Source organism: Rattus rattus, chromosome 5, assembly GCF_011064425.1.
Source record: "Rattus rattus isolate New Zealand chromosome 5, Rrattus_CSIRO_v1, whole genome shotgun sequence".
In the NCBI taxonomy this organism is placed as follows: Eukaryota; Metazoa; Chordata; class Mammalia; order Rodentia; family Muridae; genus Rattus; species Rattus rattus.
The window spans coordinates 68,296,101-68,317,877 of NC_046158.1; the positions used below are offsets into that span (position 1 = coordinate 68,296,101).

General features: G+C 41.7%; 1 protein-coding gene across 1 annotated transcript in view; it reads right to left on the reverse strand.

The window, feature by feature from the left end:
• The window catches only part of Hsd17b12 (hydroxysteroid 17-beta dehydrogenase 12), a 123,845-nt gene extending 105,386 nt beyond the window's left edge, over window positions 1–18,459 (reverse strand). The window contains exon 1 of the mRNA XM_032903770.1: window positions 18,180–18,459. Within this exon, the coding sequence (XP_032759661.1) occupies window positions 18,180–18,339 (160 nt within the window). The 5' untranslated portion in view covers window positions 18,340–18,459. The remainder of the gene's footprint in view (window positions 1–18,179) is intronic.
• Window positions 18,460–21,777: the final 3,318 nt, after the last annotated feature.

Consider the following 21,777-nt stretch of genomic DNA (forward strand, 5'->3'; position numbering starts at 1 on the left):
AAAATCCTGACCTAGATACAACAAGACTTAAGAACTCAATGAATCAAATAAAAAGAAAACCACAGTGGAAAGCATCACCAACTGGCATGGTTTATACAAGTCACAGAAGGGCTATCAGGAACAGAGAGCAGGATCACTAATGCACTACATTCAAACGTCACTGAAGAAGGATCATGGTCTCAATCCAGGTTGGCTGCATTTTCTAGTTACTGCAACAGCATCAAGCACAGGCTGGAAGTGTCTCTGTGGTACAATGACTTATTGGCGGGTTATTTGATAGTTCTATGTTTAGTTTCTCTGAGAGATTTCTGTATTGATTTCTATAGTGGCTGCATGTATTTGCCCACCTACCAGCAGTGAATAAGAACTCTCTTCTTTATACAAACTAGCCTGCATTTCTTACCTGATGGCAAGCATTCTGAGTTTAGGATGAAATCTCAAAGTAGGCTCACTTTGCATTTCCATGGTGACGAGAAATGGTGAACAATTCCAAGTATTTGCTGGCCATCTTTAAAGTTCCCTTTCAGAACTGTCTATTCAATTCACTAGCACTTGTCAATTTGATTTTTTTGTATGAATCTGCAGTTGCTTATATAGTCTAGATGCTAATGTCTTGTCTGATGTATAGTGGGCAAACTCCCCCACCACCATGGTGCAGGCTGTTTCCTCACTCTGACGGCTCTTTCTTTCTTATTTCACTTATTTATTTTGAGTCTCACCTGTACTTCTGCCTGGCCCGAAACTCATTTGTGAAAGCTGGTCTTGAGCGCACAGAGATCAATCTGCCTTTGCCTCCTGAATGCTGGGATTAAAGGCGTGCACTACCATGGGCCATCAATGTAGTTACTTCTTTACTATTCAGAAGCTTTTTAATTCTTCTCTGTCAATTCTTGGGATTAATCCTGTGGTATCTGAGTACTTTTTCAAGTCCTTCTCAATTTGTAATTATTTTACCTACCAATTTCTAGTAGTTTCCAAGTTTCAGGTCTTATTAAAGTTTTTGATTCATTTTGAGTTGATTGTTGAAGATATGAATCTAGTTTCATTTTCCTACACATGGAAACCAGTTTTTCTAGCACCATTTTCTCCAATGTATGCTGTTTATTCCTTTGTCAAAAGCAAGGTGGGTATAGCTGTACAGGTTTATCTCTGGATCCTCTACTGGTTCTTCATGCCTGGTTTTTTTGTTTGTTTTATGGATTTATTTATTTTGTATTCCCACCAATACTATGCAGTTTTTGTTATTATGGTTCAACAGTATAATTTGAGATCAAGTATTAGAATTTCTTGAGCCAAGGTCTTTCCTCCTTCTCCAACCCCCAAGAGCTAGGATTGCAGGTATGGCCCACGATGCCTGGTTCATAAAAGCTATTGATTATAATAGCTACTCATTTTGACCAACTATGAAATTGTATTCAAAACAAGAAATGTTTCTTCCATTCTCTTTGGTCTAGAGCTTAAGAGATATCCAGTGGCAAGAAGCGGAAGTCCTTTTCATCAGGAAAGAGGAATTTGTTATCTCAAAGTCAGCAGAAAGGTGAAAGGTCGGCCAGCCAGCATGTGTGAAGACAGTGGCTTGGTGCCAAGTCCTAGATCCCAGTACTTTCCATCTTTCTACTCTACAATCTGCTCTTAGGTCTTTCCCCAGTATGTTTCATCGAGTCCCAGGGATGCCTGCTGACATCACATTCTCACACAGCTGCACTCTTCCTTTGGACTCTATTCTTGGCTCAGGAAAGCATCTCAGAAGTCCTTCTTCCAGCACACTTCTACTTGTATCTCACTGTCCATCCCTAACCAACACCCAAGGCCAAGATAAACAAAGCGAGCATCGAAATAACTGAAATTTAACTCCTGTGGCAAAGGAAATGGCCAACCATCTAAGCATTTACTTCCTATACAAATTTGGGATTCTATCAACAAGCAACCAACTCTACGTGCTACAACTTAGCTAAGAGTTATAGAACTCATTCCCATATTATAAATCAGCACTGATTATGAATAGAAAAAGGTTAGCTCATTGCTTATCACAAACTTACGAGTCCAGTCAATATTTGGTTAATGGCCACCTGTATTTACAGAAAATATTAATGGGGTAATCCATCAACCATAACGATGAGGTCAAAATGCCATCCAACACAAGACTGTAATACACATCATCCACTTATGCTACATTCTACTGCACTTCTGTTATTATCTGCAGGGATGACTTCCCCATTCTCATACATTGCTTTATTTAAATAAAATAGGACCAAGGAAAACATTGTGATGTTATTACAGCTGAATTGGTGGCGTTCTGCCCATACCCCTCCTCTCTGACCATCCCATGGGGCAGCACATTCTGTTGGCATATCTCCACCCATGGAATTCCTCTGTGGCTACACCCAAGTGCACACTAAAGAACAGTTCTACTGAGTGGATGCTCCTTCAACTGAGAGCTTCAACTACCTCCAACCAGTGATTAGTGGCCTCTAGTATATAAATAAATACCAGAACTTCCTGCCTCTGCCTTGCATTAATTGAACTCTTGAGCCCTGCACTGCTGCCAACACTGCAATGACATTGAGCTTCACCGTCATCTAACAATGCTCTCTAAATTGGCTAGATTCCCTTCTCTTGTACCCTACTAGTGCTTCCTACGGTTATCACTCAAATCAACTAGTTGACTCAAAAACTGCTTCTAGAAGAATCCAAAATACAAAGTAAAAAACATTTCTATTCACAGTCATTAGTATGCATTAAAAAAATGAATTCACAATCTCCAACAAATATATTGTGAAGCAAATATTTCTAAAAGGTTGACAGTCTTCATATATAATCCTAGTCTTATGACTTAAAAAAAGATTCAAAGCAAATTTTGAAAAATATCTCATTTCAAAGATATTACTTTTTTCTTTCTTTGTAGTTCTGGGACTTGAACCCAGAACTTCAAACATGTTAACCACTGAGTTAAATCTCTGGTCCAAAGAGTTTACTTTTGCTGTAAGTAAGTACTATTAGGTCATAATAGCATAATTCTAAGAATCTAATTTTGAAATAAGTTTAAAAATCTTAGGAAAAAAATTTCCTTTTAGCCTGAGATGGGAACAGTGGGATACTGAAGGAGAAATGATATGAACTTCTAACAGTCTCTTATACTAATGTCTATAATAAAATAATGGGAGTTATGTCAAGCACAAAATCTTCTAATTATATAGCAGTTGAAATGTCACTGCATTAGTAATAATTTCACTATATCCTTAATTCATTCCACACTTCTTATGCCTATTAAGATCAAAGCTTAAGGTTAAGTCTTTAAGGCTGTGATTAAACTAACTGAACTTTTAATTCAGAAATAGAGCGTACGTTAACAAAATTGTAGGGGGGAAGTCTATTTTAGTTATCTTCTAAAATTGACATATATTAGATAATCACATCAAAAAGAGAATCAGGTGTTGATCATGACAAAGCTGCAGCAGAACCCAAAATAAACCTTGCAGTGATCTGAACCTCACACAGTTTGATTGAATCATGGGACAATTCTATTTTTAGGTATCTAATTGAAAATGGAAGTGGGGAAAAGGCCCAAAGTCCAGAGGCTGCATAGTGCTTATACCTCTACAGTGCTGTCAAGATGTTTGATGTCAAACATCTCAGAAGATGTGCAAAGTGAGGGTTTTTAGACAAGCATAACTGGGGGTCAGGAGGAAACACAGAGCAGCTGACCAAAATTTAAAAGTGGATGTTGATTCAGCTGTTGTATTTCCCTATACTATACTTCCTGTCTAAAAAGGAAATGGTAAACTGATTTATCAACCAACAGTACAAAGTGCTTTGAGAGTTATACTCAGACTGATAAAAAGCAATGCTCTCCAAACAACAATGTTCTCCTTTTCCTAAAACATCATATGCTGAGATTCCAAACTCTTCTCGACTATAAACTACAGCATACAATTCTGACACCAATTGTTGAACCAAAGGATTCACAAACAGAACTTAAAGCCTTGAGCTCAGCCTGATGCTGACCTATGGTAGGAGTGTGTGGATATCATTCAGAGCCTCACAGATGAGCACTTGTTTTCTCAATGCCTGCTCCTTCTCTTTGTATTTTGTCAATGCACAGACCTCCAGCACTTCACAGTTCTCTGAATTTGCTGTCTCCCTTACCTCCATGAACATATATTTACTTTAAAAAAGAAAAGGTTTATGGTCTTTGCTTCTTCTCTTATCTGACTTCCCTTCTCAGTCCCTGCCCTCCTCCTTTATTTAGTGCACACCACTGTCTCCTACAATCCCTGGGATTCACCCTTAGTCCCATAAAAACTTCAAAAAACAAAACTAACAGGGCCATGGTAGATGGGAGCCAGAGTTCAAGGTCAGCCTGTGTATGAGAGAGAGAGAGAGAGAGAGAGAGAGAGAGAGAGAGAGAGAGAGAGAGAGAGTGAGAGTGTGTGTGAGAGAGAGAGACAGACAGACAGACAGACAGAGAGGGGGGGGTTAGTTCAAGATCAGCCTGTTTTACAAAAAGAGTTCCAGGATATCAAGGGATACACAAAGAAATCCTGTCTTAAAAAAACAAACAAACAAAATAAAGTCTAAAAGAAGAAATATTTTTAAATGTCATCGATAGTGCTATCCTATTCGATCTACTGTGGTTTTGTTTGTGTTTTGGTTATTGTCATTTTTTTTGACTTTTTTTTTTTTTTTTTCCGGAGCTGGGGACCGAACCCAGGGCCTTGCGCTTCCTAGGCAAGCGCTCTACCACTGAGCTAAATCCTCAACCCCTAGATTGGTCTTATTTAAACTTATTTGAATCTATCTTTTTGTTCTGTTCTGTTCTGTTCTGTTCTGTTCTGTTCTTTTCTCTTCTCTTCTCTTCTTTCTTTTCTTGAAGCTGAGGACTGAACCCAGGGCCTCAGCTCCTAGAGTGCTTGCTAGGCAAGCGCTCTACCACTGAGCTAAATCCCCAACCTGGTTATTGTCATTTTTTATATAGCGTCTCATGCAGCCCAAACTGGCCTCAAATTTACTATGTAGCCCAGGATGATGTCAACCTTCTGATCCTCCTTCATTTACCCTTCATATTGACTCTTTAAAGAGTCATCTTAAAGGTCCAGAGATGGCTCAGTAGTTTAGTATATATATTGTTCTTAGAGAGGAGCCATGTTTAGTTACCAGCACCCACAAGTTGGCTTCTGTGACTCCAGTTCCAAGGGATTTGGTGCCTTCTTCTGGTGTCTAGGGGCACCAGGAATATATACATGGTACACATTCATATGTTCAAGTCAAACTCTCATACACATAGAATAAAGAATCACCATGACAATTTGGGGAGATAGTTCATTGTCTGGTAAACTGACAGACACAAATTTAATCAAAATCCACATTTAAGAAGCCGTGGGGGTGATACACACTGTAACCCCAGTGCTTCAAACAAGGAAATACCTGGAGCCTCCTAGCCAGCCGCCCTACTCTGCATGTACACACACTAACACACAAAAGAATCTTCATGTAATCCCAGCCCTCAGGAGGCTGAAACAGAAAGATCGAAAATTCAAAGGCCAGCTTTGGCAACAGTAAATATGTCTCAAAAAAAACCTCAACAAGCCGATTGGTGGCAGCAATCAAGAGGCAAAAGCCAGCCTGAACTACAGAGCAAGTTCCAGGACAGCCAAGGTCACTTGGAGAAACTGTCTTCAAAAATAAACAGAAAGAAGAGAAACACTCCTCCATTGTTGGTGGGATTGCAGACTGGTACAACCATTCTGAAATCAGTCTGGAGGTTCCTCAGAAAATTGGACATTGAACTGCCTGAGGATCCAGCTATACCTCTCTTGGGCATATACCCAAAAGATGCCCCAACATATAAAAAAAGACACATGCTCCACTATGTTCATAGCAGCCTTATTTATAATAGCCAGAAGCTGGAAAGAACCCAGATGCCCTTCAACAGAGGAATGCATGCAGAATATGGGGTACATCTACACAATGGAATATTACTCAGCTATCAAAAACAATGACTTTATGAAATTCGTAGGCAAATGGTTGGAACTGGAAAATATCATCCTGAGTGAGGTAACCCAATCACAGAAAGACATACATGGTATGCACTCATTGATAAGTGGCTATTAGCCCAAATGCTTGAATTACCCTAGATGCCTAGAACACATGAAACTCAAGACGGATGATCAAAATGTGAATGCTTCACTCCTTCTTTAAAAGGGGAACAAGAATACCCTTGGCAGGGAATAGAGAGGCAAAGATTAAAATAGAGACTGAAGGAACACCCATTCAGAGCCTGCCCCACATGTGGCCCATACATATACAGCCACCCAATTAGACAAGATGGATGAAGCAAAGAAGTGCAGGCAGACAGGAGCCGGATGTAGATCTCTCCTGAGAGACACAGCCAGAATACAGCAAATACAGAGGTGAATGCCAGCAGCAAACCACTGAACTCTGTTGAAGGGCATCTGGGTTCTTTCCAGCTTCTGGCTATTATAAATAAGGCTGCTATGAACAGGACCCCCGTCGAAGGAATCAGAGAAAGAACTGGAAAGCTTGAAGGGGCTCGAGACCCCATATGTACAACAATGCCAAGCAACCAGAGCTTCCAGGGACTAAGCCACTACCTAAAGACTATACATGGACTGACCCTGGACTCTGACCTCATAGGTAGCATTGAATATCCTAGTAAGATCACCAGTGTAAGGGGAAGCCCTGGGTCCTGCTAAGACTGAACCCCCAGTGAACGTGATTGTTGGGGGGAGGGCGGCAAGGGGGAGAGGATGGGGAGGGGAACACCCATAAAGAAGGGGAGGGGGAGGGGTTAGGGGGATGTTGGCCCATAAACTGGGAAAGGGAATAACACTCGAAATGTAAATAAGAAATACTCAAGTTAATAAAATAAATAAATAAATAAATAAATAAATAAATGCCAGTAGAGTTTGATCACAAAAAAATAAATAAATAGAAAGAAAAATAAAATAATGAAAAGAGAATCTTCACTTAGAAGTAACTTATATTAATTTAATTTAATAAAAATGATCTTTTAAGAGATTTATATTTTTAATTATATGTTGGTGGGGTATGCACATCAGTGCAGTGCCCAGAGAAGAACTGGATCCCCTGGAGCTGCAGGTGTTATTTATGATCTACTCCATGTGGGTTCTAGGAACCCAACTCAGGGCCTCTGGGAGAGCAGAAAGCACTCTTAACAACTGAGACATCGGGGGTTGGGGATTTAGCTCAGTGGTAGAGCGCTTGCCTAGGAAGCGCAAGGCTTCGGTCCCCAGCTCGGAAAAAAAAAAAAGAACCAACAAAAAAAAAAAAAAAAAAAACACAACTGAGACATCTCTCCAGCCCTGCAAAAAGGGTAATTTATAAAAACCTACCTATGAGAAAACAGACTTAAAAGTTTCTTTTCTCTAAGTATAATTTAAAAAAAGCTAAGATCATTGAGCCAATGAAATCAATCACCAATAGGAAAAATAACAAACACTATTTTCTCAGCTCTTTACCGTTAAATTTTCAAAGCTTTCAGCTACGAAGTTTCTATGGACCTACCTAAAAAAGCAAAATTAAAAAATTCTATTTCCCAACTCCCCTCTGTCTTCAGTCCCAGTTTCCAACTATGGACAACTGGGAAACAGTAGAGGTGCTCCTGTAGCTCTGAGCACAAAACAATATACTGAGAATCAAATGTTTTTCTCTGTCTTTAATCTATTTCAAACACAGAAACACAGAATTGATCAATACAAGAATCTCTATTTAACTGTCAAAGTTATAGGTACATATTAAATACAGAAACACTGGAAGTTTAACACTATCATAAATCAAGCCCTGGTCTCAAGAATGGATACAAAAAAGCCTACATGGATTGAGGAAGCTGACCATAATAGTTTCATAAAATGATAACATCTTAAGAATATTGGGAGGAGGGGGAGTGGAAAGTATGCATATGGTATATGTGGATGCTTACTCCTAGGCATGTGCAGAGTCCAGTTCCTTCTGAGGCAGATTCTCTCCTATTTTCTCAGCAAGGCTGAAAGCCTAGTAACTCAGTGAAAGTTGTCTCCACAGACCCCACCCCAAGAGCTGGGGTTGCAGGTATCTGCAGGAACATCCAGCTTATTACATAGGTGTTGGGATCTGAACTCTGGTCCTTCTGATTACAGAGCAAGTGCTTTTAGCTGCTAACTCCCCCACCCCCCTATTCTTTAAGTATTTTTATCTGTGACAAGATGACTAAGCAGGTAAATGCATCTGCTGTCAAGGCTAACAAGCAAGGCAGGATTCCCATAGTGGAAGAAGAAAACTGGTTTTTTCAAGTCCCTGATTTCCATAGTCATACTGTGTCATGTGCGTACCCTAACCCCGAATAAATAAATGTACTAGTTCTTTTTTTTAAAAGGAACCTTTATTGATAAAAAAATAATTTTTCAGGACAGAGGAAGTGACATATTTATAATCCCAGTGTCTCAAGAGAAGGCTGAGTTCAAGGTCAGCCTGAGTCACCTACTGAGTTCCAAGTTTGCCTGGGCTACACAGGGAGAAAAGCGAGGAGGGGTGAACACACACACACACACACACACACACACACACACACACACACACACTTCATTCTTTTCTTAGAGCTTTGGACTAAGTAGGTCTGTAGAAGTCCTAGTATCTGTTTCGAACAAGCACACCTGATGCTTGTAAGTCCTGCAAGTTTAGATATAGCTATGACATGAATGGACCTTTCACATTTAAGCAACATTTGACAAATGTTTCAACTGTGAGCTCTTGTGCATGTATTCCAGATTGCCTCAAAATCACCCTTACTCAGAAACTTTCAGAGTAAATTGGAAAGAGCATGGAATTTAAAGTTAAAAAAAAAAAAAAAAGAACCCAAGATTCCATTTTTCTGACATTTACTAGCTGTATAACCCTTACTTACACCCACAGCTGTATTGCTCCCTGAAGCTGGTATATTATGTGGAAACAGCAAACCGGCGCTAACCTGCCTCACAGGGTTGCTGTGGAATCATTGGAGAATACTCAAAAGGACTCTGCAAATAAAGATGTCACTGTTACAATACATCTCATGAAGTCAGCATCCTCTAATCCAGAATGTGAGAATGTTGCTGTTCAGCCTGATGTGGAACTGTTGTTTTCTCTCTGTTCACATTATCTCTGGCATGGTGGCCTCCTCTCACTCGGCAGGCAACGGTAGGCACTGGGACACATAAAAGCTCCTGTTGCACACCAAGACTCTAGGATTGCATGTGCAGGATTAGGGAGCTGTTTATTGCAACAGCACTGTGTATGTGACAGGACTGGAGTCTTGGCTGTCATTAGAGCTTGGATGACAGTATTTCTACTTGAAGCTAGCTTAACTGTGAGCAGTTAGTGCCAGTCATTAGAGAAAAACCAATCTAGAGAATGAGTTTTCCACATGCTGTAAATGCTAAGGGAACTTTAAAAATGATTATTTAAATTTCTAAGAGAAACTGTACCCTTTTCTGACCGCCTTGAGAAGCGTACACTAAATCTATGCAATACTTCTTTACCAATTCATTGTCATCAACAGAATCAGTAAAATCAGGACTGTGAGGACAGCTGAGTGAGGCTCTAGAGATCTTGGAGCCACTAACTTTCTTAGCTTGCAACACTACACGAAACAAACAAGCGCCCGCCCCTCCAGTGCACCACTCTTAATGTGTAGGAAGGTCTACAAAGTGATCTGCGGAATGGTGCCCTCCAGAGCGAGAGGTCCCTACGCTTTCTTTACATCTTCAGGCTCTTGCATAAAGAGGGCCATCTTTTTCCTCATACAAGTTGGAGGAATATGTGATAAAATCTCCTTGTTACAGATCAGCTATTCAAAATGTCCAGGACCAGAAATGTTTCAAGATTTGTTAGAGTTCTTTAAAGTTTGGAAAATTTGCATAAACTTTATCAGCCAAGTACTAAGCTACAAATCTAAAATCAGAAGCTCCCAAATCTACAATTTTAGGGTTGCCTAAATTTACAAATTCAGGGTACATTTCAGATCGGGGATGCTTGCTAGACACCACAAATCATCTCTGCTCTTTTCCTCTAATTCTCCCCAAGACCTTCCTTCACTACTCTGCCATCACAGCTGGCCAGTTACTGCTCTTAATGTACCATAGCTGTAAGCAGCCATCTGCCTTTGAACACTTAGCCCTAGTCCACCTGGCCTTTCTCTAAACATTCATAGTCTTGATTGTGTAATTTATTTTCCTTGCTAAGACCTGACAAAAATCAACTCAGTGGTGTTTAGGTTTCTTGCAGTTGTTGACCCTATGTATACAATCTATGCCCTTACTACTAGTTTTCTAAGAAATTTGAAGCTGTTTCCAGTATTTTAAAGTGAAAGTCTAAACGTTACACCAGGCATGATGACACAAGCCTGCAATCCCAACATATAGAAGTGGGGGCGGAAAGATCCAAAGGGCAAAAGTATCCTTGGCTACATAAAGGGTTCAAAGTCAGCCTTGGCTACATGAGATCCAAACAAAAAGTATTTCTTTTAAAAAGAGCTGAAGTTTCTAGAAGTCTTGGACTTATTTCACCAGAAACTCAAATTTTTTAAGAAACTATTTTGGCTAAATATGCTAGAATTTCAATTTCTATAAGTTTATCTTAGCTTTCCCAATTAGCAAGATTTTATTCACTTGGCGGGGCTAATAACTGGAAAACCTATCTAGAACATTTTTACAAAGATACGAGCACAAATAAAGATGTTACCAAGATTTTGTTAATATCTGAATATTCACTATACGAGGCAGTGCACATCTCCTAAGCCACAGATGAAGAAAGGTTAGCTTGTCACCATGCCCCTCAAGGACTGACTATTTCACGTTCAAAGTAGAGTCAGGGGTAGTGGAGGACTGGGGCACAACAGGGCCACAAAACATAGAAGTCCTGCCAGTTCCAACTGCATTCACAAGACCTACACAAAATCCAGCCGACCAAAGTTCCAGCTCATGAACTCCCAGCATCAGCTGAGAAACCACTAGGAATTGATAGTGCTGGAAAGGGGGAGTCAGCTTTCCTCACGAATGCAGCCTTTGATGGCGGTCAGCGCTCCAGTGGATAGCCATGTCCTAGTGTGCTTTCCAATGCTGTGAAAACACCATGACCAAAAGCATGCTGGAGAGGAAAAGAGTTGGCTTTCAGGTCCCAGTTCACTATTAGAGGAAACAAAGGCAGGAACTAAAACAGAGCCATGGAGAAATGCTGATTACTAGCTTGCTCCTCATGGCTCACTCAGCCTGCTTTACAACAACCCAGAACCACCAGCCCAAGGGTCACTCCACACACAATGAGCTGAACCCTCCCATATCAATAACTAATTAAGAAAATGACCCCTAGATCTCCCATTGTCATAATTTTATAACCAGTCTTTATCTGAACATCTTAGTTAATTTCAATCTAGCTTTTCAGGGGTATGTGATACTTGGAGTTTTAAAACCAAGAAGGGGAGATATATAAGTTACTTTGCAAAATGCAAAAATACAGCTAAACACCCACTTCCAAACAAAACATGATATTCACTAAATAATGTTCTAAAGAACTCTTGAAGTGCTTACGGTTTAGAACAAACTCATCCACCTGGGTGTGCACATGTCACATATACAAGCCTACAAACACACAACTAAGGTGACAAATAGGCAAACACACATAGAAAGCATTGTCACAGCTCCAAAATGTGCACTGACTTCTGAATGTGCAGTCCTAGAGGGAAAAAAAATCACAATGCTCTAAAAAGTGGATAGAATTTATAAGCAGAAAGTGTGAAGGTGAATGTGAAAGATCATTCAGACAACAAAGTCAATGTTCAACGCCTGTTTAAATTAGCAAATGCCTCTGCACAAACAATATCATCAAAGAGGAAGATGAGATAGAGCATAAGCAAGTTTGGTACAAAGTAAGCCACACATAGATAAAATCAAGAAAGCATGCATAGAGCCTGGGAAGGTAACTAAGAGGTTAAGAACATTGACTGTTCTGCAAGATATGGGTTGCGTTTCTAGCACCTGCGAGACACACACACACACACACACACACACACACACACACACACAGAGGCATGGGCGCACATGCAGACTGCATTTTATTTCATGTGTATGGGTACCATATGTGTCCCTGGTGCCCATGGGGGTCAGAAGAGGGCAGATGCTCTGGAGTTACTGATGGCTATGACCCACCAAATGATGGTGGGAACTGAACCTAGGTCCTCTGGAAGAACAACCAATGCTCTTAATTGCTGAGCAGTCTTTCCAACCCTCGATCTATTTTTAAAGAATTCATAAAGAGATATCAGAAATATACAGAGCAGATTAAAAGATGCCAATAACTTGATATTCATGAAGTTAAATTCTGTGCAAGTGTAAGGAGACAATTGACTGTGGGGTTTTATGTAACAATAGACTTGTGTAAAGTGTTCTGTGAGGTAGAGGCACTCAGGCAATACAGATGAAGAGGAACTGCAATGGTAGGTGCAGGAAGAGCCAGCAATCTCTAGTACAGATGCTGCAAGGACAGCATGATTCTAGCAACTGAATATAGGGAAGCAAACTGGCCACTTGCTGAACTTTGACTACTGGTCCACAGAAAATTTTGAACAAGACTTCTGGTAAAGAGCACTGCTGAAGGGTAATGCTAAGTGATGGGCGAACCCAGCAGGCCACATTTAAAATGGGAAAGGTCCACGGACTCAGTAACAATTGCAGCTTCAGCTATTTCAGGGAGCCCCCAGAGCTGTCAGGCAGGCAGTCACTCCCTCTGGGATCCTTAAACTGACATCATGACAGCTCCAGGTGTGTTAAATCTTCCGCCATCCTAGGGGGAATGTCCAGTCTTTGACACCCCAAGAAGACTCAAGCCTCCAGTACCCACAGAGAACCATCGAGCCAGTTTCCAGAACCCCTGATTGTCATGGCTATTGCTCCAGGGGTCTTTACTTGAGTTATGAAGCTTCAGATGACCCTTAGATAACTGCACCATGCACGGCCATCCTGATCTTACTGTCCTTACTCTGGCTGGAGGGGAGCACCTCTCCAACCCATAACAGCTAATACACTCAGCAGATTGGTGAGTTTGGATGAGCAGCATTCTCTAGATCATTACCATGTTGGAAGAGTCTGAGCAGGTAACAAAAGCAGGCACCTCCTGGGCATCCTCAGCCCTAGGCATCCTCAGCAGAAGTGTGTTAGCAGAGGCAGTTAGAAGGCTGCTGAAGAATCCCAGATTACAGCCAGGAGCAGAGACTGCAGAGCCCAGGCTGCGGGGAAGCAAGAGCTGTGAAGAGCCGACACAGCAGTTGCTGCAAGCTCCGGACACCATGGAGAATCACCAGCTCCAATGCTCTAGTGCTGAGGAGCCATGCACTGACGGCTGACAACCCCAATACCCTGAAGCCCAGGCCAGTAGCAGGAAGAGCTGAGTGTCCTGCCACCATAACCTCGAGCTACCCCAGCCGCTGGGTACTGAGTCAGTAACACTGAAGGGCTGGGAGCTGCCCAGGGTCCCTGCTTCTGCTCTCTATCTCAGGAAAAAGCAGCAGAGTGGACTGGTGATGACAGTGGACACAGGCTTTCCACAGCCCATCTGTAGAGGAGCCATTGGGAAAGCACATAGAAGGCTGATTATTAAGGCTTAGAAATGATAGCATCTGAATATCTTGAAATTTGAGTCAAAGGAATTTCCTAACAGATTTTATTTGGAGAAGGATCAAAGATGCCTTCAAGGTTTTTCAAATGTACTTGAAAAACTGCACACAACTGAATCTATCTAAATCTATCCTAGCTTTTACTTATTAAAGGGAGCCAGACACAAAGAACTGCCCAGTAAAGTTTTATCAAGTACAGAATTCTCCTGTGAACAGGAGACTGTTAGCATTGAACTTCAGATTGTTAGCATGAAGTTGGTTGGCTATGTGGACTACAATTGTTTCTTCATCCCAACAATCCCCACTAATCAAATATATGTGCTTTGTGTGAAGAAAATATGATACAGGTTACTTATTACCCATGAAAACGCATAAGACTACATTAGAACCTTACTTATCTCACCTAAAAGATGAAGTTATACTTAGAGATTAGCTATCTTTGTTCAGGGTCACTTACGAGCAAAAAGCTTGCCTTTGCCCAGATGACTCCAAAGCCAATCTGCTAACTATACTACAATGGAATACCCTTGAGAGGCCCTCACTGATTAAGTTCTTAGATTACCTAGCCTTTCCTCCATTCCTCCTATGACTAGGGTATTGAAATAGAAATGTCACCCAACAGTGGTACAAATAACTTTTTAGAAAGTAGAGTCTCGAATTCCCAGTTGGAAAGAAGACAAAATTTGCCTTGTTTTGCTAGGGGGAAAAAATCAGAAAATAAAACAAAACTGTCCTTCTGAGAGGCTTTTCTATTCACACTACAGTATTACAGACTTCCATGAGACAATAACCCACTACTAGGTCACTCAACAACCTTATCACTCAGACCCTGCTAATAGAATTCTCAAACCACAGTAGTTTGATTTTTCCTTTCTCCAGAGAAAACAACGGTATCTGCAAGACGTTCTTCCCTCTGCTTTCTGCCACTCTTCACCAGACTAACTCAGGTGACTCTGGAGAGCTCAGATTGGGAATCACTTCCAGAGACAGCTCTGTTTTCCCTCACGAGCTCCTGGAGGACTAAGCACACTGCTTTCCAACCATAATCTACTCACGAGGTTCTCATTTGCCATCTCACTGGCTCTTACTGAAGCAGACACTTAGAAACCGCTTTTACTAAACAGCACTGGCTCCCCACTTGGGCCCACGCAGTAACCAAATACCAGAGAAAAGCTTGGCATCTCTGCCTTCTTTCTGTGCCTGTCCTTGTTCTTTGGCTGCTAGAATCGTGTAAATGTGCATTCTGAAATTCCAGGAAGGATCGGAACAAACCCTCCACCCCAGGTGTTGGCCACTATCCACAAGGGCAGAGAACATTCTGGAACAGAAGTGATCAGTCTGTAGGAACCACAAAGGCCCCTTCAGGGAATGACAACTAGGAGGGGATGACAGAGATAAACAGATATACTTCTCATGCCAGCTAATAGGACAAGGAATAGTCAGTAACAGTCAGGATCACACCCTCACCACAGCTGCTTAACTATGCATACCACTGCCCTTTGCCCAATTTCTCCGCTATTAAATCTAAAGTTTTGGCTGAAGACACACTTGGGGTCACTGGACCCTCACCTGTTCCCCTCCCAACGTGGCAGTAAGCTTTCTCCCATTTTCACCATTACTTGGAAGCAGGGAACTGAGCCCCACCTACAGAGGCTGCCAGAGCAGGGTTTTTGCCCTAAAAACTCACATTAGCTTACTAGTCTGAGATCCATGGCCCCACCCAATAGTGTTAAGCCATACTAAGAACAAGAAAAGAAGCAAAATAAAATATTAACTTTCCAAATGTATCCATATCTACAAATAGCATTCAGTAGCATTGGAACCGATCTACACAAATTCTATCTACTTATACAGTCTAAACTTACTAACTTTATTATAGTATTAATTCAGCAATTATGTCCTAGTTTGCTTTCATGATAAAGACCATGATCAAAAACAACTTAGGGAGGAAACTGTTTATTTGACTTTCAACTCCAGATCACAGTCCATCATGGAGGAAAGTCAGAGCAAGATACAAGGCAGGAACCTGGAGCCAGAGCCTGAAGCAGAGGCCACACAGGAATGCTGCTTACAGCCTTGCTCCTCTTGTCTCTGTTTTATAGAGTCCAGGACCCAGGGATGGCACTGCCTCCTACATCAGTCATTAATGGGCAGAATGCCCCCACAGACCTGCCTACAGGCCAATTTCCCTTGATTCCCTCCTCCCAGAGGACCCAAGCTTATGCCAAGTTGACAAAAACTGAACCACTATTAATTACTACAGAATAAAATATTTAACTGTCTATAAAGAGGAAGATAAATTAACATCACTAATAGAAATTAGACAAGGGTTGGGGATTTAGCTCAGTGGTAGGCGCTTGCCTAGGAAGCGCAAAAGGCCCTGGGTTGGTCCCCAACTCCGGAAAAAAAAAAAAAAAAAAAAAAAAAAACCAAAAAAAAAGAAATTAGACAAAGCTCCCTAAGAATACTTCCCACAAGCATTTATGTAAAGATCACACTGGAATGAACACTCAAGATTAAGACAGCAATTCTATAAGGGAGAAAACAATACTAACTATATATTAAAATTAACCTTAATGTCACAACTCTCCCCAAATCAACGCCTTATCACATCTTGATGGTAAGACCCCTAAGTGTTACCTCTGCTAATTTGTTTTCTAAATGTTACACTTCACCCATCCAGCCACTTCGAAGAACTCAGATGAATTCACATGATTTCTAGTTTTGAAATATCTGAATTTGAAGAGTAAGGAAGTATTTAAAGATCTAAGCTACATACAAATGTTTACAAGTTACAACTGACCACTTATGTCTTTTTTCCTGGGGGAGGTGCTGTTTTATCTGTGGTATCTGTACCAAAGCATTCATGTGGAGAGAAGTCAGAGGACAACTTTCTTGAGTTAGTCTCCCCTCCTCTGCAGGCAGCCCTGAGCGTGGGAATCAGGCTGTCAAGTTTAGGCCTGGTGCCTTTACCTGCTAGGCTGGCTTGCTCACCATTTCTTTTGCTTAAGCATTTAAAATGTCGTTTAAAAAAAAAAAAAAAATCCAAAGCTCAAGTAAATTGACCCCAAGGATACTTCACTTCCATTATGACACCATGGTTCTCTCTCATATCCCAATGTTCTAGTTCAAATTTATTTCCTAAATCTTATGCAAACACTTCCCTAACTTACCAATTTCCCTTCATCTGAATGGAGCCAAACCTGCCTTTAAAATGGCAATGTCACAACCCTTGACTTTTACTCTGAGTTTTAGACGGTATAAACAATTTGCAATAATAAAGCCAAAATAACACACTGGGCTTTCTTTGCAAGTTTCATTTTATTGGATAACTGATTTCCTGTGTGATTACTGACACATTGACTTTAAAAAATAAAAATAAACAAACCAACAAACAAGTTTTTCCAAGCTGACAACAAAGAAACCGACAAAGTCAATTGTGAAATCATATAATCTGAAATCTTAATCACAGTGAGCACCTTTTCCCCAGGGACTATGAAAAGATAACAAGTGATTTTGAAAAGTTGTATAAAAGCATAATTTGCCCCACATCAAGGCTCACAAACTCATTTCTACTTTAAATATTTTCTCATATTATTAGGTTATTGTCTCCAAAGATTAACTGTCATGCCCTTCCTGCTAAGTTGTTTAAATGTTCTTTAATGAACAGAACAAACCTGAAAAGTAACATGATTTGTCTTGTGTTTAGTCGGTAGGCAACCGCACCCCAAAATTCTATAAAATGTTTGGGACTTGCACAGTGAGTTACAAAACACCAGAGAACCATATATACATTAGGGCTGCATGCTGTGTTTTTTTAAGAGCCCTCCTCTCAAAAAATAGAAACAGAGGTGAGGGCAGAACCAGCCAGGACTTACTTTCTCAACTTCTCTGATACGACCTTTGTTCTCGTTTTTTAAAATCTGCCAACAAGGTTCGCGTGTTTGCTCACTTTTTGTGAAGACACTTTTTCTCAAACTCTTGCAAAAAGTTCTGATTACGATATGAAGACTTGCCGTTTTCCTAGAACAGCGTTTCTTATTCATTGAAACTCCAGAATAGTTTACCAAAATTTTCTCTGACACCGCCTCCGCCTCCCAAAAAAAAGGGCCTTGTTAAATTACATGAAAAAAAAAATTCAAGTAACTGGAGAATCAAGTTCCCCAAGATCAGGACTTGAGAAATTCGTTGTCCCTGCAACCCTCCTTCCAATCTTCACCTATGCTCTCATCCATAGCACAGTGCCAGTTTTCAAGCCAAGTGAAAAACTTTATTAAAAACAATACGAACAATGCGCCTGACTCCGGCTGCCCACCCAGAATGGCTCCAACAGGACAAGCACAGGGAGTTAGGAACCGTCTTCTCCCTGCCCACCAGGCTGCAGGTCAGATCTCCCAGAGCCCGCTAGTCTGTAGCTCTCAGGGACTGAAGAAGTTTCCGCGCTCTAGAGCTGGCTCGCTGAGCGCGAGCGGCCGGGGAGCGAGGGCCACGGCGTGGTCGTGGCTGTCGTTTCACTCACCTGCCCATTCTCCGAGCCGCGGACCGACAAAGGCCTGGTTGCCCACGCACCACACCTGGAAGGCCCTGAAGAGCGAGTACGAGGCTCGCAGGGTCAGGTAAGCAATGGTGCTCGCGCCCACCCAGTATAGGAAGCCGGCCGCCGGGAGAGCGCGCTCCATAGCTCGCGACTAGGCCTCACTACTACGGTGAATGGGGAGGGAAGAAAAAAATAAAAAAAAACGAATGAATGAATGGAACGAAGAGGCGGTGCCGGCAGTGACGCTGAAGACGCTGCGGACTTACGCCGCTCTTTGAACGCTTTAGGTCCAAGACCCGCCCGCATAGTCATATTCATGTGGCCATTGGTGACTTCCCTTTCCTATAAGCGTACTATGTTTTCCATTGGTTAGCCTCCGTTTCGTAGCCCCGCCCACAGCCCCCTTCGGCGCGCTCAGCGCCGCATTTTCGTATTAAGACAGTGGCTCGCTCACATGCTACTCAGCGTTTGGCTCCGCCCATAAGCTTTACGTCGCGCCACCGAAGCGCAGGAATCTCTCATTGGCAGAGGCATCCCGCACGACTAAAGAAAGATGCGCGCTGATTGGCCAGTGATACCTAACATGGTTTAGCTCACACTTCAGGAAGAAATGGAACCGGAAAAAGAAGACTGTAGAAGAACTCCGCTAGGAGCGGGAGCGGAGCTTGTGTTTACGCCTTTGTAATAAACGCTTTCGGACCCCTGTTAGTTCCTTGAGCTTTCCGGATGAAGGCTTACGGTTCCCCTTTGTCTTCGCTGCACGCTTTCGCTCCATTTTCTGAATGACTGCCTGAGCTCCCACAACTAACTTTAGACTTGTTCCCAAAAATTCGGAATTCCAAAACTCTACTACATAGTAGCATGAACAGTTGTAAGATGAATGAAAAGTATTCTACAAGAACACAGCTTATGGAGCAATTCTGGGAAATACTTAGTTTTTTTTACTGGACCTCGTCCAGTAAAAACCAGAGTCACTTTATTTTTGTTTTGTGGGAGGATAGCAAGAGTAAAGATATGTTAAAGAGGTATTTGTGTCCTTTACTTTGATTATAAGACTAGCAAAACCATGGAATCAAAACAGACACCTATCCACCCCCTCCTAGGGACTTCATGCTGGGGTAAAAGAAAGCCTAAAACTTGGGCAAACTCTTCTAGAACACCTTACGGTGGAGGAAAGAGGGGCCAGTGGGCTGGACCACACTTTTATTGGGATTGCTTAGATATGTTACTATGGCCCATTCTTAAATCATAACTGCTCATCAGAACCTAAAACATGGCTTTGGTGGGAGGTACTGGTTCTCTTTATACCTCTCCTCAATCTTTTTTGTTGTTCTTCTTCTTCACTATTAATTCGATTGTTTTAGTTGACTTATGAAGGATGTAGCCAAAACTCACTTGTTGATGCACAAGTTATGGCCCTAAGTCTGATAACAGGCCTTATGTTTGAGCAGCAAGCACTTTACCCACCAAGCAATCTCCCCCTGTCCTGAAGGGAAGTTATAAGAGGACACAAAAATCTGATGTCAGGAAGAGCATGGAAGTGGTTCAGTAAAGTTCCAGGGGGCAGGGAGACAGACACACAAAATAAACAAATGGAGTCTCTGTTCACAGGCTCTACTTAGAGATCCTGGTGCTCATTCAATATCTCAAGTTCAAAGCTTTTTTGTTTGTTTTTGTTTTGAGACAGGATGTCTCTACCTCCCAAGGTTTGGAATTCAAGGTATATGACACTATGTCTTGTTTTGGTTTTGTTGTTGTTGTTGTTGTTTGTTTGTTTTTTTTAATTCAGTGCTGAGGATTGAACCCAGGGTTTTACACATGTTAGTCAAGTACTGTATCAACTGAACCTCATTCTTGACTCAAGCTTAATATCTTTACAAATAAAACTACACACCTGCCTTCATATACCTCTTTGGTGGCAAATTTTCTATTCAGCAGTGCCCCTCATAAACTCATGTGTTTGAAGGCTCCAGTTGATAGACCAGTTAGGGAAGGATTAGAAGGTGTGGCCTTGTTGGAGGAGGTGGGTCACTGAGGGTGGGTTTTGAGGTTTCAAAAGTTCATGCCATTCCAACTTAGGTCTCTCTGCCTCTTGCTTGTGGATCAGATGTGAGCTTCTCCAGAGTCATGCCTGCCTGCCTGCCCGCTGCCATGCTCCCTGCCGTGTTGTTCATGGACTTGCCCTCTGAAACTGTAAGCAAGCCTCTAATTAAATGCTTTTGTTTATAAGGTGCTTTGAGCATGTTGTCGCTTCATAGCAATAGAACAATAACGCAGACACATCTTTCCCTTTTCTTCCCCATCTCCTTAACTGCACCACTATCCATGATTTCTCTGAGATGCAAAACCTAGGGGTCCACCTTCTTTTCTATTAAACTCTCATGATCAGTTCTTCAACAAGTCTTGTTCACTCTATAAACAAAATATACCGTGATGGGTTTCTTAGCTCTGCTACTGCCAACTAGTGCAACTCTCAAGTGTTTTTACCCTGGGATATGGTAATAGCTTCATTATTAGTCTCTCTGAAGCTGCCTTGGCAAACAAATATTGTTGCTGTGGAATTTCCTTTAAACAATTTATAAAAGCTGGGCATAGTGGTGCATGACTTTAATATCATCATTTGGGAGCCAGAGGCAGGAGAGTTTTTGTGAGTTTAAGGTCAGCCTGGTCTACATACCTAGTGAGTTCCAGGCCAGCCAAGTCTATATAGGAATACCTTGTTTGGAAAAGAAAGGAAAGAAGGAAGGAAGGAAGGAAGGAAGGAAGGAAGGAAGGAAGGAAGGGAAGACACATAGAGAATCAGACACAACAAACCACATTGGGACTTCAGAATCATTTATTTAAAAGATGTAAGTTGAAAATGGTCTTTAATGTAAGCAACATCAATGAACAGCATTGCATTGTAATAGAGCACAAAGATTTCCATAGAAGTTCATTGGCAGTTTTTCTACATTTTGATACAAAGTTCTACAAATCCATAGTCGATTTTCACAGCGAAACCAGGAGTGCTTCACTGTATAAGAGAAATTTGCATAATCAGGGAACCTCATAGAAGTTCGGTGTTTTTAATACCATCATAGCTGAACAATCAAGACAAGAGCTCAATCTTCCATTTCCTGTTCTTAACAGCTCTGCCATCTACTGCACTATTCGACTGCCAGCAGTAGGCCGGGATGGAGACATCTCAGAAGCCCACAGCAGCTCCCTGTAAAGTAGGGTGGCATCTGGGACCCTGAGAAGCAGGAGACACATCCCTCCAGGGGACCTGCCATCTAAAATAAGAGGCTGCCTGCAGTAGGCCGGGATGGAGACATCTCAGAAGCCTGCAGAGCTCCTTGTAAAGTAGGGTGGCTTCTGGGACCCTGAGTATCAGGAGACACATCTCTCCACGGGACCCACCTTCTGAAATAAGAGGCTGCCTGCAGTAGGCCGGGATGGAGACATCTCAGTAGCCCGCAGCAGCTCTTTGTAAAAACTGGTTGTTCCCATTTCTCCTAACCTTAGTCCTGGAAAAAGGCTGTATAGATGTCATTTGTGCGTGACTGCCTTTCAGTTGGCCTTGGTGTGCATAATTATTCTA